General features: G+C 44.9%; 1 protein-coding gene across 5 annotated transcripts in view; it reads left to right on the top strand.

Annotated features, from left to right (window-relative positions):
* LOC123518055 (adenylate kinase isoenzyme 5-like) overlaps positions 1 to 17,500 on the top strand; it is a 59,529-nt gene that overhangs the window by 27,180 nt on the left and 14,849 nt on the right. For 4 of the 5 annotated variants that reach the window (XM_045278614.1, XM_045278617.1, XM_045278616.1 and 1 more), the window contains exons 2-3: positions 10,701 to 10,742; positions 16,455 to 16,604. In XM_045278614.1, the coding sequence (XP_045134549.1) occupies positions 10,701 to 10,742; positions 16,455 to 16,604 (192 nt within the window). The remainder of the gene's footprint in view (positions 1 to 10,700; positions 10,743 to 16,454; positions 16,605 to 17,500) is intronic. The other variant, XM_045278615.1, reaches the window with a different exon arrangement.

Genomic DNA, 17,500 nt, shown 5'->3' with positions numbered 1-17,500 from the left:
CTCTCTCTCTCTCTCTCTCTCTCTCTCTCTCTCTCTCTCTCTCTCTCCATCCTTCCCTTATCTCCTTATAGAAAAAAAATTATACCTTTGAAGAGAGATCCCTAAAGGTGGAGGTGAAAACTAGATGAGACTCATTGAATATGTCACAGTGCAGGGAATATTGGAACTCGGGAAGAAAAGAAGGAAGGAGGAAAGGAAAGAGGGAGGGACTGAAGGGAGACTTACCAGGTGGCTGTATGTTAAAAAGTGACTGTAGATGATGTTTTCAGGTTTCCTCAATAGAAATTTCTCCAGTTTCCAGTGTCTTTTTTCTTCTCGAAGGGCAACATACGGTAACTTAATTGTGTAGTAAAAGAGTTAATGGCTATCGTTACCAGCATGAATGAAGGAACTAATACACACGTGAGGGAATAAATGCCTGCTTGATTAACGCGGTGACAGGTGTTAGGTTCAGGTAGCCGTTATTCCCAGCCACCCATATCAAAGAGAAAGGAAAGATCGATATTTGTAGTGCTGCGTGTCCCGGTGAGAAGTGCACGTGTGTGTGTGGAGGGGGGGTGCTGTTACAGTTTAGCTAGTTATTCTACATCTCGTGTGTGTGTGTGTGTGTGTGTGTGTGTGTGTGTGTGTGTGTGTGTGTGTGTGTGTGTTTACCTAGTTATTCTACATCTTGTGTGTGTATGTGTGTGTGTCTGTGTGTGTGTGTGTTACAGTTTACCTAGTTATTCTATATCTTGTGTGTGTGTGTGTGTGTGTGTGTGTGTGTGTGTGTGTGTGTGTGTGTGTGTGTGTGTGTGTGTGTTACAGTTTACCTAGTTATTCTATATCTTGTGTGTGTGTGTGTGTGTGTGTGTGTGTGTGTAATTCACCTCCTCGGTCGCCTGCTGGTCACCCAGCCAGTCTTCCCCATTACGGAGCGAGCTCAGAACTCATAGACCGATCTTCGGGTAGGACTGAGACCACATCAACACACAGCACACACCGGGAAAGCGAGGCCACAACCCATCGAGTTACATCCCGTACCTATTTTCTGCTAGGTGAACAGGGGCCACACATTAAGAGGCTTGCCCATTTGCCTCGCCGCGCCGGGATTTGAACCCGGCCCTCTCGATTGTGAGTCGAGCGTGCTAACCACTACACTACGCGGTGGTGTGTGTGTGTGTGTGTGTGTGTGTGTGTGTGTGTGTGTGTGTGTGTGTGGCTGTGTATGTGTGTGTTTATGTGTGTGTTTGCGAGCGCAGTTAGCCTGCTTACCCAATATCTTCTATTCAAGAGGAATATAACAGCAAAAAGCCGTGTATACATCTATCTTAGCATTTGTGTTCCTGTAAGTATTTGTGTACGTATTGGCTGTATTGAATATAAAACGTACGTGTAATATTTTAGACTACAGGTATGCATGTATATATGTATATATGTATGTACAGTACACATAAGTTTGGGTCAACTCCCTTTTATTGGAGCAAACCTGATCTAACGAGCGGTTGAATCTCCTTCTATCAGCAATATAAAGATTCACTGAGTTCAGGATATCGAGCAGTGAGCAGTGAGGGACCGAACCTAAAGAAGAACCACGTGTTGAGAGAGAGAGAGAGAGAGAGAGAGAGAGAGAGAGAATCCAGGTCTTTGCCAGATCCCTACAAAGAGCTGCTAAGAGGATTCACGACTTCTTCATCAATAATCCAACGTAACCAGACCCTCCCTGATCCCTTCCATGCGTATCTTAACCTCTCCTCGGTGCTATTGTGGCTCCCTGGCTGACGTTAGAAGAGCTTAAGGTAGTGTAGGGAATATCTAGCATCGAAGACCTGCAGCTTTGGTGAGGGGACGAGAAGAGTAGGTAGAAAGAGCAAATGACGGAGGGTGAACTTGTGGTGGAGGAGGAGGAGGAAGAGGAGGAGGAGGAGGAGGAGGTAGAAGAAATTAAACCCTGTGAGAGAGCAACTTGTGGGGGAGGAGGAGGAGGAGGAGGAGGAGGAAGAGAAAAGGGGAAAACATGAAAGGGAAAGGTAGGGAAGGCAAGAGGGGAAGGCGAGGGAGACTGAAGGGGAGCTGTGAAAGACACGGAATGGGGTCCATCAGGAGGGGAAGAAAAAAAAATCTACAGGAGGGAAGGAAAGGAAGGGACACACGGAAGGAAGGAAGGAAGGAAGGAAGGAAGAGAAGGAGTGGAAGGAAAGGGGGTCAGGTAGATGATGTGAGGGTTTTGTACGAAGAGAGAGAGAGAGAGAGAGAGAGAGAGAGAGATGACACACACACACACACACACACACACACACACACACACACACACACACACACACTAAAGAGAACGAGATACAGTAGAAGCACAATCCGATTCTCTAAGGGAAAGAACACACACACACACACACACACACACACACACACACACACACACACACACACACACACACACACACACACACACACACACACACACAAAGAGAACGAGAACGAGGTACAGTAGAAGCACAATCCGATTCTCTAAGGAAAGAACACACACACACACACACACACACACACACACACACACACACACACACACACACACACACACACCTCTGACTCACATTCCTCGAAGTGAAAAGAATAAGAATAACGATAAGAATTGAGTCACATGTAGCGACCTGTTCTGACTGACTCACCTGCTTCTGACTCACCTGGTTCACTAAGCCAATTAGAGGCAGGTGGCAGTAGAGGTGACGGCTGAGGGGAGGAAAGAGAGGAGGAAAGAGAGGGGAGAAAGTGAGGAGAATATGTCTGGGCCCTAACGCCTCTGCTAAGCACTATTTTGCCTCATATCACGCCATAAAGGGAGGAATATGAGGGAACAATGAGTGTGTGTGTGTGTGTGTGTGTGTGTGTGAGGTGTACACTGAAATTTATTGTATTCTCTAAGAGGGAAGCTTTTCACCGCTCTGCCATCACCTTAGGCAGTAGAAGAGAAAGAAGAGAAGAAGAGGGTGGCGTCATGAAGGGAGGGGATAGGAGGTAGTAAAAAGGGAGACGGAAGAAGGAAAAGAAGATGCAGAAAAACAGGAAATGGTGTGAAGGAAGATTGAAGAGAAAAGAAATAGGAGTCAAGTAAAGAGAGAGAGAGAGAGAGAGAGAGAGAGAGAGAGAGATAAAACGAATGGGGTAGAATGAATAAGAAGAGTCAGACGGAAAATAGAACACGAGAGGAAGAAAATAAGAGAGAAGGTTCAGGAAGAGGAAAAAAAGGGAAAGGAAATCAGTGAATAGGATACGAAAAGGCGAGAAAGAAGAAGGGGAGGAAGGGAAGGTGGAGGAAAAAAAGGAAATCACTGGAAGGGACTTAAAACGAAAAAAAGAATAAAAAAATATGAAGAAGAAATCAAGAAAACGGTAGAAAATAGAAAAAAAGGGAATAAGAAGACGAATAGAAGCCAAGAGAATGGAAGAAAGAGGAAAGGGGTCCAATAGAGAGGAACTAATAGGGGAAGAGAGACAGAAGACAAGGCATAATAAAGAAAAGAAGAAGGAACTAGGCAAGGGTACAGATAAGGAAGATAACTTGAAGCCCGTATTTACAAACGACTAATCTTGCTCTCTCACCCCGACAATTATCCAAGGTCACAGAGACGACTAGACGAGTTTTCAAGACAGTTAGTTTCTCCTTTCAGTAAACTAGAAATCTTTCCAACCCATCACCAGAACTATAAAAATACCCTTAACTCCTTGAGTACCATGACGCGTTTCCACAATTCTGCTTACTATTTCGTAGTTTTATACAGCCCTAGAAACTTATGTGCTGGATTAAAATGGCAAAGATTGTGGCCATTAATCTTCTGACCTCCATAGACTCTTAATAAAATCAATAAAATGGCCTAATCGTAAACAAATCTCAAGGTAAAAATACATTGCAGTATTTAAAGGCTAAAAATACGAGTATCTTTAACTAGAGCCTTTGAAAAGCAGTGATGGTGAGACAGCAAAGCGTTTCAGAATACGGACCTTAGAAGGCAAACAAATCTAGTGCAGAGTAACGGAAGGAGAGACAATGGATGACGAGGAGGAAGAAAGAAGTATAAAGAATAAAGGTAGTGTTGGTAAGGGGATGGCAAGGTAGACGGACAGGATAGGTAGGTAAGGGGGTTAAGGCTACAGGGAGTGGGTAGGGTGACCTCTCAATATTGACCACTTAAAAACACATCGGGCTAATTTCCTGTCCCGAGGCTGCTGGTAATGAGCGAAGGTAACGATCCTACCTACCGCTTACAGAGAGAGAGAGAGAGAGAGAGAGAGAGAGAGAGAGAGAGAGAGAGAGAGAGAGTAGTTTATGTAGAAAGAAAGACAGAGAGACAGATAGACAAAGATACAGACACACCAGACAGAAACAGACAGACAGACAGACACAGTAATATGGTTTGACAAAATAGAAGAACAGACTGACTAGAAAGGTAAACTGATATATCAGAAAGACAGACCAACAGACAGTCAAATAGCCAGAGAGAGAGAGAGAGAGAGAGAGAGAGAGAGAGAGAGAGAGAGAGACAGAGACAGAGACAAAGAGAAAGTAAAACTGAGCCTAGATGAAAGAGAAAGGAGAAACCACCGCTGTATCGTATTCTTCCATTATTCAAGGCAGTCTATACCGCCTTGCAATGTGGTATGGATCGCTCTACAGTGCCCAACACGTGCCTCTCCTTCCCTATACCGACCCTCAGCTTGCTACTCCCATCACCTCCTCAATAAGTAGATAGCTGGGTAGAGTTGGATGGGTAGGTAGATAGACATACGAATAGAAAAACAGACAAATAGATAAATAGATAGGTAGTTTAGCAGGTAGGTAGCTAAATATATTCGTAGGTAGATGGATTGATAGACAGATATACAGATAGATAGATAGATAGATATTGTTTGAGTGAAAGTAATGAGTGAAAGTAAACAACAAATATCAAACCTCACACAGATGCGAAAGATCATCAGTACGAGTCGCACACACACACACACACACACACACACACACACACCGCGTAGTGTAGTGGTTAGCATGCTCGACTCACACTCGAGAGGGTCCGGGTTCGAGTCTCGGAGGCGGTGAGGCAAATGGGCAAGCCTCTTAATGTGTGGCCCCTGTTTACCTAGCAGTAAATAGGTACGGGATGTAATTCGAGGGGTTGTGGCCTCGCTTTCCCGGTGTGTGGAGTGTGTTGTGGTCTCAGTCCTACCCGAAGATCGGTCTATGAGCTCTGAGCTTACTTCGTAATGGGGAAGACTGGCTGGGTGACCAGCAGACGACCGAGGTGAATTACACACACACCAGAATTGCATGTCAAAATTCACCTTCCTCACCTTTCTCTCCTCCCACAAAATCACCGTCCGTGTGCAGAAAAAAGGGCGTTATGAGAGCACTGACTTAAATCCATTTTTCTTCTCAGACTCTTTATTTCCTCCCTAAAGTTTATGCCCCTCTTGCTTGCTTCCTTCCTTCCTTCCTTCCTTCCTTTTTTTCTTCCTTCCTTCCTTCCTTTCCTAGGGTCGTGGAGCAATAATTGTGAGTGCCGGGAAATGTTTTGCATCGATTTTTCTCATTAAGGTCGTGCAAGAGAGAAGGGGAAAAGGGGAGAGAGGGAGAAGGGGGTTGTGAAGCAGGAGGAGGATGAGGAGGAGAGATGGAGAGGAAGGGAAGAAAGGAAGGGCAGGCGGGTGATGGATGGTAGAGGCAGGCACTGATTCAAGCAGCCTGCCTTAGTGTACACCAGTGCAAAACCCGGAGGAGGAACATATCTTGTGAAAGTTGTATCGCTTATCAAATAACATACGCATATCAAGATTTTTAGGCTAGGTATTAATATTTTTACTTCAACACTGGGACGCATTTTTACCATGAGTTGTATGTGTGATTAGATGATTTTACTTACATTAGGAAGGGTGTATGGTGGTCACAAGATTAATTGCCACAGTCTTCAGTATTTTAATCTCCACATAAGTTTCTAAAGCTTTTAATATCACCAAATAAAGACCAGAATGAACAGGAAAATGCTTAATGATATGCTGAAGGGGTTAAGTCTGATAACAGTAGTAATCTAACTGTTTTAAATAATCATCTACAGACGAATATACTGAAGAAATAATCAAACGACAAGCTCCGAAATCATACAGCACACGTATTCTACGACAATTATACGTATCTCGTTGCTGTAATTGAGTAACACGAGATATTACTGAAAAAAAAACAGAAATACAAAACCTCAAACAACAAGCTCTGAAATGTTTGCAGTACTCCCTCACTCCCCTTGCTTCCAGTGATGCCTTTAGAAATTGCAATCCACGTAAGCTTCCATCAGACCAGTTTATTGATCCTCTTACTGCTATGGTCGTCCTTTGTTCACATTCAGGGCACTGCGGGAAAAAATTTATACCATGTCCATTGTTCCTCATTTTTTGCAGCTACAGAATAATTTTACAGACTCTATCACAAAACCTTAACATTCGCAGGTCACTATGGAAAAAGAATGGATTTAGTGGTGAAAGTATTAAGCTTCAGAATTCGTACTAAGTAACCAAAGTGTTCAGGAACGGCAGAAATAAAAATTCGTGTTAAAAAGTCCCAGTGCACGTATAATCTGTTTTTTTTTTTTTTTTTTTTGTGGGGAAGCCTCTGTTTACTCGCACATGGACGTCAAAGGGGCCGAGCTTTCTACCTCAGCATATTCTGATCGCAGCTCGTATACCTTCCATTTACGTCGAGTTACGAGAGAGAGAGAGAGAGAGAGAGAGAGAGAGAGAGAGAGAGAGAGAGAGAGGAAAGGAGGAAAGGAACAGGGACACGCCGGATCTATTTATTAATTCTTAGAAGCACTGGTGCACGCTTGAGCCGCAGCAGGGAGCCAGTGACTGAGTGAGTGGACTGCGACTGAGTGGGAAGAGAGGGAGGCGGAAGGCGAGGGGGACAGGATATGGAGCGAAGGACGCGAGTTGGAGAGGTGTGGTCAAGAACGCCCTGACAGGAAAGATATAGAGGGGTGTTGGGGAGGGTTAGGGATGGGACAGGCTGAGAGGTGAAGAGGGATGACGGGTGAGGAGGGGCGTAGGAGGAGGAGGAGAAGGAGGAAGAGGAGAAGGAGGAGAGGAGGTGGAGGCCTTGCGTGCTGGACAGTCGTAAGTGGAGGGAATTCAGGACAATACCACAGTGTCGGGACATCCTTCTGATACTACGCACTCTGCTACTCCCCCTCTCTCACTCCCCCCACTACATTCCCACACCATACTCATCTACGCCTCCCTCATTTCATTCCTCTTTCCTCCTTACAGTGCCCTTGACATACACTCCTCCGTTCCCTTCCCTTCCCCTCTGACCTACACTCCTCCTCCACCACGCAGTGTTATCACCTTCTATCTTCTCTTTCAATGTGCTACACCTCCCCCCTATTCTAACTTACACTCTCAAGTCTTCTACATACTTAACCTCACCACAAATACCTCCTTCCCTCCCTCCCGTCTCAGCTTACGCCTCTCCCAGTCAGTCATATACGCCACGGGTCTAGTTGAAAGCCTTAGCCTACTGACACCACGACCCACTGATGCACCCCTCGTTATTGACACGTAATGATGGCCCGCTAACGAAACCTACAACTCACTAGCCATACGGAAACATACAGACGCCAGCACTTAACTTCTTGCTAATCCTGGCCGTGTAATTTCTCAGTAGTAACACTTGGTAGCTCCACACCAAGTGAAGGCTTCAGTGTTCCTTTGATTGCTTCATCCACCTCAAAAACTAAGCCTTTAGGTTTCACCAGCTTGACCTTCCCCTCGTGGTCCATGATCTGTCTCACACACACACACACACACACACACACACACACACACACACACACACACACGCTTGGGCCTGGGAGTGGGTTGTCGGTCGAGTCCATCTGGAGGCTCCCTTCTTGATGACGTCACATTTACGTTATGTAAACCATTTTGAAAATGAGGGTTCCCAAAAAGGCAGCTGTACACAAGTGTTATGAAAATTCTGACTTGTTATTAATCAAAACTAATTCTTAAAATAAAAAAAGATATTGCTGGGATGAGGAATAATAAGAAAATATATAACATATTTAATTTATCAGGAGCCCTACACACTTTTTTTCCATTATAAACAATTTTTTTTTAAAACACAAATACTTCGCTGTAACCTACTAAAATAAAAATAAAAACACTCAAAGCTGGGATAGAATTTTTTACGTATTTTCGCTCTCATTTAAGTCATAAACATCCTCTAAATCACCGTACATCACTCACCTCAAGCATGGATGACACGTACAGTACCGCGAGCTGTCATTAGAAACCCTGAAAAGTACTTGTGACTCGAAATAAATGAATTGAGACAAATATATGATAATAGTGGAAGCCGACGTTCTGGATCTGGGGACCGGGGCAGAGCATTTGGGCGAGAGTCGGTGATGACGTCACAGCATAACGTCCAGGGCTACTCTCCTCACTGGGCCTCCATAACACACAAATCAGGCAAATGCGGATATATTTCAACAATGGACATGAAAGATTAGGCCTATAGCTCCACTTTGTCGCCTGTCTGGCCGGTAATGACAGAGAGATGAGACAAATAATAGCTGACAGAGAGAGGCAGATTGATTTGTTAACGTAATGAATTCTTGGATTATTGAGGTTTTCAAGTTTCTGCAGGCGTTAGTTCACTGACATTTTGTCCTGGAGGTTACCAGCGTTAGGTTATGACATGGCAGCACCGTGAAATGATGAGTTACACTAATATATTACTTACGTTAGCCAAAGACTTTTGGCGGCGGCTGTCCGTGTCATGAGCAGCCGCCTCGCGGCCACCCACACACCGCCTTCCGCTTTGTCGTCAACGGTGTATATAAATAGGTAACCTCTGATTATTGAGAGGCTACAACCACAATATTCTCTTCGTTACTATTATCAGTATCTTTGTTTTCACCACTCTCACTGTCTCTCACCGGCGACGCTGACACCTGCCAGGCAGCTCAAACACAAAATAATGGCCAGGTGGACCACGGCTACCGCTTTGTGCGGGACGCGACTGGCAAAAATATTAACATTAATTTGCCAGAATCAACATAAATAGAATAATGTCTTTACATATGTATATATATATATATATATATATATATATATATATATATATATATATATATATATATATATATATATGATACACCAACAAATACGTTTACTCACATCTGAATGTATGTATGTATGCCGGCTCCTTAATGAAATACTTTTTCTTACCTATGTTTAAAACAAAAGTGATATCTGTCATCTTTCTTTCATGGCAGTTTTCATTGGCTACAGCTGTCTTTGAAGTACCCGGCTGGTCTGCCTGCCTGCTATCTTTCTCTCCCCATCTTGGGTAAGCAGGTGTTGCTACTGAGAAATCATGTGGCCAGGAGTGGCAACAAGTTAAATGTTGGCGTCTGTACCTACGCGAGAACCTTTTAACACATGACGTGCTACAGTTTGATAGTCTCACGTACGTACTGGCCACCACGAGAAGGCCAAACGCAGTAAGATGATTACGATATAGGTGGAACTGTAGATGAAAGTGATGGTTTTAGTTTACATTCAGGTGTGTGTGTGTGTGTGTGTGTGTGTGTGTGTGTGTGTGTGTGTGTGTGTGTGTGTGTGTGTGTACTACACATCTTTATAGGCTAGGTATGATTAATTATGGGCAAGGTGGAGAAGCAAATAGGGAGGAAGGAAAGGAGGGAAGAAGTAGGAAGGTTGAAAGGTGACTGGTGTTGTGAGTTGGGTGACTTCGCTCTCTTCTTTTGATGTTCATGTCTCCGTGAAGTTTGTGTTTGTGTTTGTGTTTACTCATGAGTCGGGATGTTAAAAGTGGTGGTGGTGATAGTGGTTGTAGTCAGAGAGAGAGAGAGAGAGAGAGAGAGAGAGAATGGTATCGGAGGGATTCAGTTATAGTGCAACAAAAAGAAGAAAAAATAATAAGGTGTTCTGCAGTGTCCGTTTTCGATGTAACATGAACCTCTCTTTTTCTCACTCTTACCAGACACAAACTGAGAGCCTTCATGCCTTCACTCTACTGTGGCCACACATCCACGCCCATTTTAGTAGTGTGTGTGTGTGTGTGTGTGTGTGTGTGTGTGTGTGTGTGTGTGTGTGTGTATCTATTCCTTCAGTAGTTCCTCGATATTTCTTCAATATGCCTATTTTTTCCCTCATTTTGTCCTTTCCATATTCGTTTTGAGCGTTATCATCTTCATTTTCATCATCATCATCGTCATTATTATTATCACTGTTCTTGCCTCTATCTTCATTTCCTGTTTGTGTGTATCGTTAAAATTCTTCCTTTTTTGACTAGCGTTGCCGGACTGACTGACTTACTGACTCACTGACTGACTGACCAACTAAACTAAACAAGTGTTACATTGAATCGTCAGGAGGGGCAAAGTAACACACGAGGAGCGAAAGTTTAGCAAGCCGTGTGTGTGTGTGTGTGTGTGTGTGTGTGTGTGTGTGTGTGTGTGTGTATGTGCGTCACGAATCACTTCACATCAATCAGGTGAGTTATGGGAGGCAGGCGAGGGTGGTGAGTGGCTGGGCGGTGCAGGTGAACGGGCGAAAAGGTGAGCGAGACAGGTGAGTGTTGTTGCCATCGTTTGGTGGTGAGGTTAGCAGGGAAGCGAAGGAAGACCAGGTGTTAATGAGTATTGCCTCTCCTCTTGCAGGCCAGCGCCCAGAGTCCCTCAGTCTTCACGACCTGTACGAAGGTGATGCCTAATACTCTCTCTCTCTCTCTCTCTCTCTCTCTCTCTCTCTCTCTCTCTCTCTCTCTCTCTCTCTCTCTCTCTCTCTCTCTCTCTCTCTCTCTCTCTCTCACCATGTAGCAATTTATTCTCACACATTATCAAACATTTTTCGTTTTCCTGTCTCATCTTCTTCCTTCCTTCTTTTCTCTTTAACGTCTCATGTTTTGTCCTTGTGGCTTTATTGATTATTTTACTTCTTGTTTTTACATATTCTTATTTCTTTAACACATCTTTTTTCCTTTTTTTCTTCTTTTATCCCTTCCCTTGTTCTTTTCCTTCTTTCCGTCCTTCCTTCTTTCCCATCTTCCATCCTTCTTTCTTTCCTTCCCTAGTTCCTTTCCTCCTATTCTTCCTTTCTCGTGTTCTTAGTTGGCTTCTCAGCACGTCAATGTGAAAAGCGAAATGCATCTATAGTCTAGTTGGCTCTTGCTTTATTCTTACCCAACACTATCCTTAAAACCACACACCTCTTTACATTAACTACAAGCATTACAAACATCCTCCTCTTCCTCTTCCTCCTCCTCCTCTCCTCCTCCTCCTCCTCCTCCTCCTCCTCCTCCTACTCCTGCTATTCCTCTTCCTCCTTTTATTTCTCCATCCTCAAACAGCGTCTCTCCACATACATCAATTCTCACACTAACGCTGTCTTTCCCCGCCACCAGACCATAATGTACAGTGTTATAGTGCATTGTGTATGTGTCGTCACGTGTCACAGTAGCTAGTACACACACACACACACACACACACACACACACACAGTAAAGCATTGCACGGCCGCCACAGTGACTGGAACCAAGCAGTCCAAGTTGTACGTAGATAGCAGAGTGTTGTGCGGCTGATCCACAGTTATCGTGATAGATTAGAGAGTTATCTATGTTTGTTTGTGATTTCGTTTTATTTTCTTGCCTGCTAGAAATAAAAAAAAGAAAAGATGTCTTACTATTCTAATGCTCGCAGGTGTTTGTTTCTTTGTCGTGTGTGATGATGATAGTGCTGATAGCTTTAAGTTGCGCCAATCACTCAGTCACCATTTGGTGCATTTCGAAAACCATTATAGTGCTATAGTGCATTATGCTGTGCTTCTGAGTTTAAAAGCTGAATGTTCGACCGCCTCTCCCATCCGCTCCCCCCACATGCACACTGACTGAAACACATACACACACACACACACACACACACACACACACACACACACACACACACACACACACACACACACACACACACACACACACACACACACACACAAGTACGAGCGTACACATCAGCAGATGTATTCCACGTAATCGCTGCCGTGCATAGTGAGGGAAGGCAGAGGGAGAAAGGGGACGGAGACGAGGCCCACGTGTAGGTGGAAATCACCAGCAGTGTTGCGGGGGAGGAGCATTGAGGGACAGGGCGGCGTGAGGGTGCAGGGATGGAGTACTGAGGGGAGTGAGAGGGTTTGGAGGTTGGGGGATGGGTAACAGATGAGGGTTGCGTGCCGCTGGGCAAACAAGGAGCCGGCGAGGCCTCCCAGAGGTACCTCTGAGGAATCCTGTGTAAACTTATTAACGCAACGCTTCCTCAATGACAGCCACTCGCTGACCCATTCTCTCCTTCCATAAGATCAAATGTGGTGGTCTTGGTCTTGCCATAACAATGAACGCAAGATAATAGGAAACATTTTCTCCTTTATGAAATATATCCAGCCGCCAGTGAAACTGGCGCCCATGATGCAAAAATTAAAATAAATGTTTCATATTATGCAATACAGAAAAAGTGTTGAAATGATAATAATAAAAAAAAAAATTTCATGGGAAGAATTCATGTTTCCGTTTCGTGCAGTTCTGGTTGAGTTGCGTACCTCTAAGTGTTACAATTCGTAGGGCTTTGAGGGAAAGATGACCATGTAGCGGCCAGACAGCGCTCATGCGACGCCGCCCTGCGGATGGTGACGCATTAAGGGATAGCGTGGCAGCGGCTTAATGATCGCCCACACCGGGAAACACTAGTGAATCGTCCTCGCGGAGCTTGCATGAAGGCGACGTGTGCGGCGAACCCTCATCCACTACCACCACCACCACCTCCGCCACCACCTGGCTCCATGACTCACTACGGTGACCCAAGACACACGCACGCCTCACTTACGCAGAAACAACACAAAACACAAAACACCCCCGCCTCGTACCGGGTCTCGCCGACCATGCCACCGATTGGTGCACACAATATTGAAGGCGGGGCTTGTCTGTGTCACCCTCACCGCCTCCTCCTCCTCCTCCTCCTCCTCCTCCTCCTCCTCCTCCCGCTGCAATCTGAACAGAAGTCAAAGGTCAGGTCAGCCTTGGTCACGGTAAACAATCCGTCTTTTCTGTGTGCGTTTCTTTTTTCTTGTCTCTTTCTTTTTGTTTGTTTTTATATTGTTTTGTTATTTGTTTTTTTCTTTCCCTCTTTGTTTATTTCATTTGTCTGCCTATCTATCTGTCTGTCCGTTTGTCTTTCACTCCGTCTGTCAGTCTATCTGTCTTTCTGTCTGTCAATCTGTCTGTGTTTCTGTCTGTCTGTTTGTCTGTCTATATCCATACCTGTTTGTATATTCGTTCGTTCATCCCCGTCCGCTCGTCCGCCGTACTTCCTCCACCACCCCCAGTCTCTCTCTCTCTCTCTCTCTCTCTCTCTCTCTCTCTCTCTCTCTCTCTCTCTCTCTCTCTCTCTCTCTCATGTCCCTGCAATATCACAAAATTAAGGGGGCAAAGGAAGCTCAAACTTAATATTGCCTCAGCAAAGTATTATGTTGACACCCTTGCCTTCCTGGAACGCTTCACATCCCCCTTCGCAGTTCTGCGTTACCCTCGAAATATTTTGTTTATAAGATGTTGTGTGATATCACGCTATACTGCAACTGTACTGTACCAGGCTGTACTGCTAAGCCTGATCAGGAGCCACCGAAGCAGTCCTGACACCTCTGCACGCTAATGTTGCGTAATGTGACTTGTGGGTAACTTTACGTATGTCTGTAAAGTAAGTTATTGGCGAAGTTCAGTAGTCAAGCAAGCAGACTCGCCACTCTGGTCATGCTCGGGTGAGATGGAAAGGCTTCGTGCCGTACTGCAGTCCTCCCCCGCGCCGCCGTGACATTCTGAGAGGCAATGTTTAGGATGCTTGTGGGCGGCCCGGGTTATGACGGCGCGGCATGCCTGGTGTGGCGTGGGGTGGCGTGCAGGAAGTCACCGCGGCAGGAGGGAGTTCCGCGGCCACAAGCAGGATGGCAAACAGACACACAGAAAGAGACATAGAGAGCGGCGTGTTGTTTGCGTCTATCATGTCAAATTTCTTAAATTGTTGTTGTTTCTGTGCTTCTATTTTTTTTAGTGACTCAGTATCATAAGCTTTCTTTCAGTTTCTCCTTCCATAATTCTTTTGTCTTTATTTTCTCTAATGCTTCCTCGTCTTCCTTCTCCATGCTCTTCATTCTTCGTCATGCCTTCGGTCAGACATGCTGTTTGTGTCTATACTCTAGAATTTCTTTGTTATGTTGATTTTATGTTCTTATTTTTTTCAGTTTCTCCTTCCTCAATTCTCTTTTCTTTACTCTTCCTACGTTTATTCCTTCTCACTTTTCTATCCCTCTTACGTCTCCTTTTAATTCCATTTGATAAAGTGAATTGACATCCAATAAGACATATAATTCAGGTTGTTTCAGTTCCCCTCCATGACTCACCCACGTCTCTCTCTCTCTCTCCAACAAGCCACATCTCATTTATTTTCTTCCTTTAGAGCAGCCAATGGACTAATAACATTTCCACCCCTGAAAGTCTTCACACACACACACACACACACACACACACACACACACACACACACGGCCCGGTAGCTCAGTGGTTAGAGCGCTGGCTTCACAAGCCAGAGGACCGGGGTTCGATTCCCCGGCTGGGTGGAGATATTTGGGTGTGTCTCCTTTCACGTGTAGCCCCTGTTCACCTAGCAGTGAATAGGTACGGGATGTAAATCGAGGAGTTGTGACCTTGTTGTCCCGGTGTGTGGTGTGTGTCTGGTCTCAGGCCTATCCGAAGATCGGAAATAATGAGTTCTGATATCGTTCCGTAGGATAACGTCTGGCTGTCTCGTCAGAGACTGCAGCAGATCAAACAGTGAAACACACACACACACACAGGACAGCGTGCTCCTGAACTTTGTCCAACCCTTGTCTTACCTTGTCACATTCTTCTCAACACTTTTATGGTGGTCTAAATCAACAGGGAGAAGTTTTTTGTGACACTACCTTGATGTGATTACTTTTGCTTCCCTCTCTGTGTTTCTCTCTTTTTTCCCGTTACATCTTCTGCCTCTCTTTGTCCCATTCCGTTGGTTTGCTCCCTTGATATGAGAAGAATGGGAGAGATTTTTTTTTTTTTTCGTATGTCGTCCAGTTTGATTGTTTGTTATGCAGTAGTCGTTCGGTAATATTTTTCCGCCCTCTCTCCATTTACATCCTGTCCGGTTGGAGTCACGCGAGGTCACTAGTTGGGGTCACGTGCAGGTCTCGGTGAAAGATGACACGGGCGAGGGATGCAGGATGTGGGTCAAGAATCATTTCATTCCACTGATGCTAGTTTGCAGTAATTTACCGGGAAGAAATTGCAGCGTGAAACGAAAAGCAAAACTGATCACGGATGATAAACAACAACTGTGTATGACGTGTGAAGGTGAGTAGAGTGATGGGAGGAGGAGAGGGAGGCACAGCAGGAGGAGAGGGAGGAGGAGGAGGAGGAGGAGGAGGAGGAGGAGGAGGAGGAGGAGGAGGAGGCGGCGACAAGGGGGAATAACTCCTACTGCACCAATTCCAGTCAGGCGACTATGAACAGCACGCGATGGAGGGACGCTGTTACACGCAGTTCACCGCGCCAGCTGACCCCACGTATGCTAGGCTGTCCCGCTTGTTGCAGCTTTCCAGGTGCTCACGGAAGACACCATGCACGCTCCTGCACCTGCTGGCCTCGCGTGCCTCCTGCCACACTCCCGTAAGCGCCAGGGAGGGGAGGAGGAACTGTGTGAACTGCATTTTTTTTCCCGTTTTCAGTTTCAGATTTATCCCCGAGTCTCATTACCAAGTCCCATTACTCAATAAGGTTCACGTCCCCTGCCTCCTCCCGCGCTGACGAGGACCGTAAAGAAGAGTCGTAAGTCAGACCACTGCGACCCGGCTGTGAAGCAGCGCCTAGGAGTAGTGGAAGGATTGGTTGAGGGGTGGGGTGGGTGGAGGGGCGACGGGCCACTGCGCACTGCGGAAATATTTAAATGTTTTCATAAGCTAGATTGCTGCCATTTTTATTAAAGGGGCCAAAAATATATAACGCAAGATCATGCTGTGTTGCGTCTCTCTCTCTCTCTCTCTCTCTCTCTCTCTCTCTCTCTCTCTCTCTCTCTCTCTCTCTCTCTCTCTCTCTCTCTCTCTCTTCGGGAACGTTTGGTTAGAAAGTGAAAGTCTGATTCTTGGAATTTGTAACAACGGTACTTTTGTTGTTGTTGTTGTTGTTGTTGCTGTTGTTGTTGTTATTATTATTTTTATTGTTATTATTATTATTATTATTATTATTATTATTATTATTATTATTATTATTATAATCATTATTATCATCATCGACTGTACTACTGCTACTACGTACAATCATTATCTTGTACCTCCTCCACCAGATCGCAGCGGGTCGCCATTAGTGAGTGAAGGCAAGAATGGTGAGGCGGGCACGACAGCCGCCACTACCCCGGCCACCATGGCACCAACGGGACCCACTGCCGCTGCCCCGACGGAGACCATCACGGGGGCACCTGTCATCTTCTTTTTGGGTCAGCTGGCTTACTCCTGCTGTGTCCCTTGCTTAAACAGACATCCCACGCCCCCCATCCATTCGTTACCATAGCGAGATAGATGAGTCAGGGGCTTTTAGGCAGTACCGGTCATTTCATTCAGTTTATGAGTTCCAAAGGGGGCTCCTCAATGGCAGAGGACGGGAATGAGAGCGGTATCTCTTCTCCCTCTTCTCCTAAATTGGAACTAACTTACCTACATATTCTAGATGTCGATGGATTATGAGGGAAATGGAAGAAGTTAGTGGTGAAGCAGAGCACAAGATAAAATACTAGTACTTTTTTGCTCTAACTTTTATAAGCCTTATTTAGAGACGATTAACTGTGTTGAAACATTAGAAAATGAAGTACCATTTTTTCTTTCTAAGGTTTTCAACACTAGTTTTACCCATACTGATATAGATAGAGTCAGCAGGAACAGGTTGATCATTCTACCAATTTTTTTTTTTTTTAACTATAAGCGGATTCTTTTTCTTTGCCTGTATCTCTAATGCTTGAATAGAAAAAAAAATCTTACTGCCCACTTTGGTTGAGTTTTTTCCTCAAGACATAAGCTAAAATGGACATGAGCATCGCGGCAAAGCACCACGATCCTTTCTCAGTAACTTCATTCATGTTCACCAATTCCCATTACCCTGCAAACCCAAAATCTGCCGGTAATGACTCTCGCTTTTATCTCAAGGCCATAACTTTCTCTTATCTCAAGACTAACCATTTTTCACTGACATTATTCATGACTTTGGATAAGTCGCTCAAATATTTCCACCATTATTCTAGTTATCCTTTATTGGGCCAAGTATGTACTGTACTTACCTCAAAGTGCAACTTTTCACTATAAAGTATCTACAACTGTTTTTTTTTTTTTGTGTGTGTGT

This window comes from Portunus trituberculatus, chromosome 43, assembly GCF_017591435.1.
Source record: "Portunus trituberculatus isolate SZX2019 chromosome 43, ASM1759143v1, whole genome shotgun sequence".
NCBI classification, from domain to species: Eukaryota; Metazoa; Arthropoda; class Malacostraca; order Decapoda; family Portunidae; genus Portunus; species Portunus trituberculatus.
Note: the sequence above shows the minus strand (reverse complement) of the source record. Positions and strands in the feature narration are given on the sequence as shown.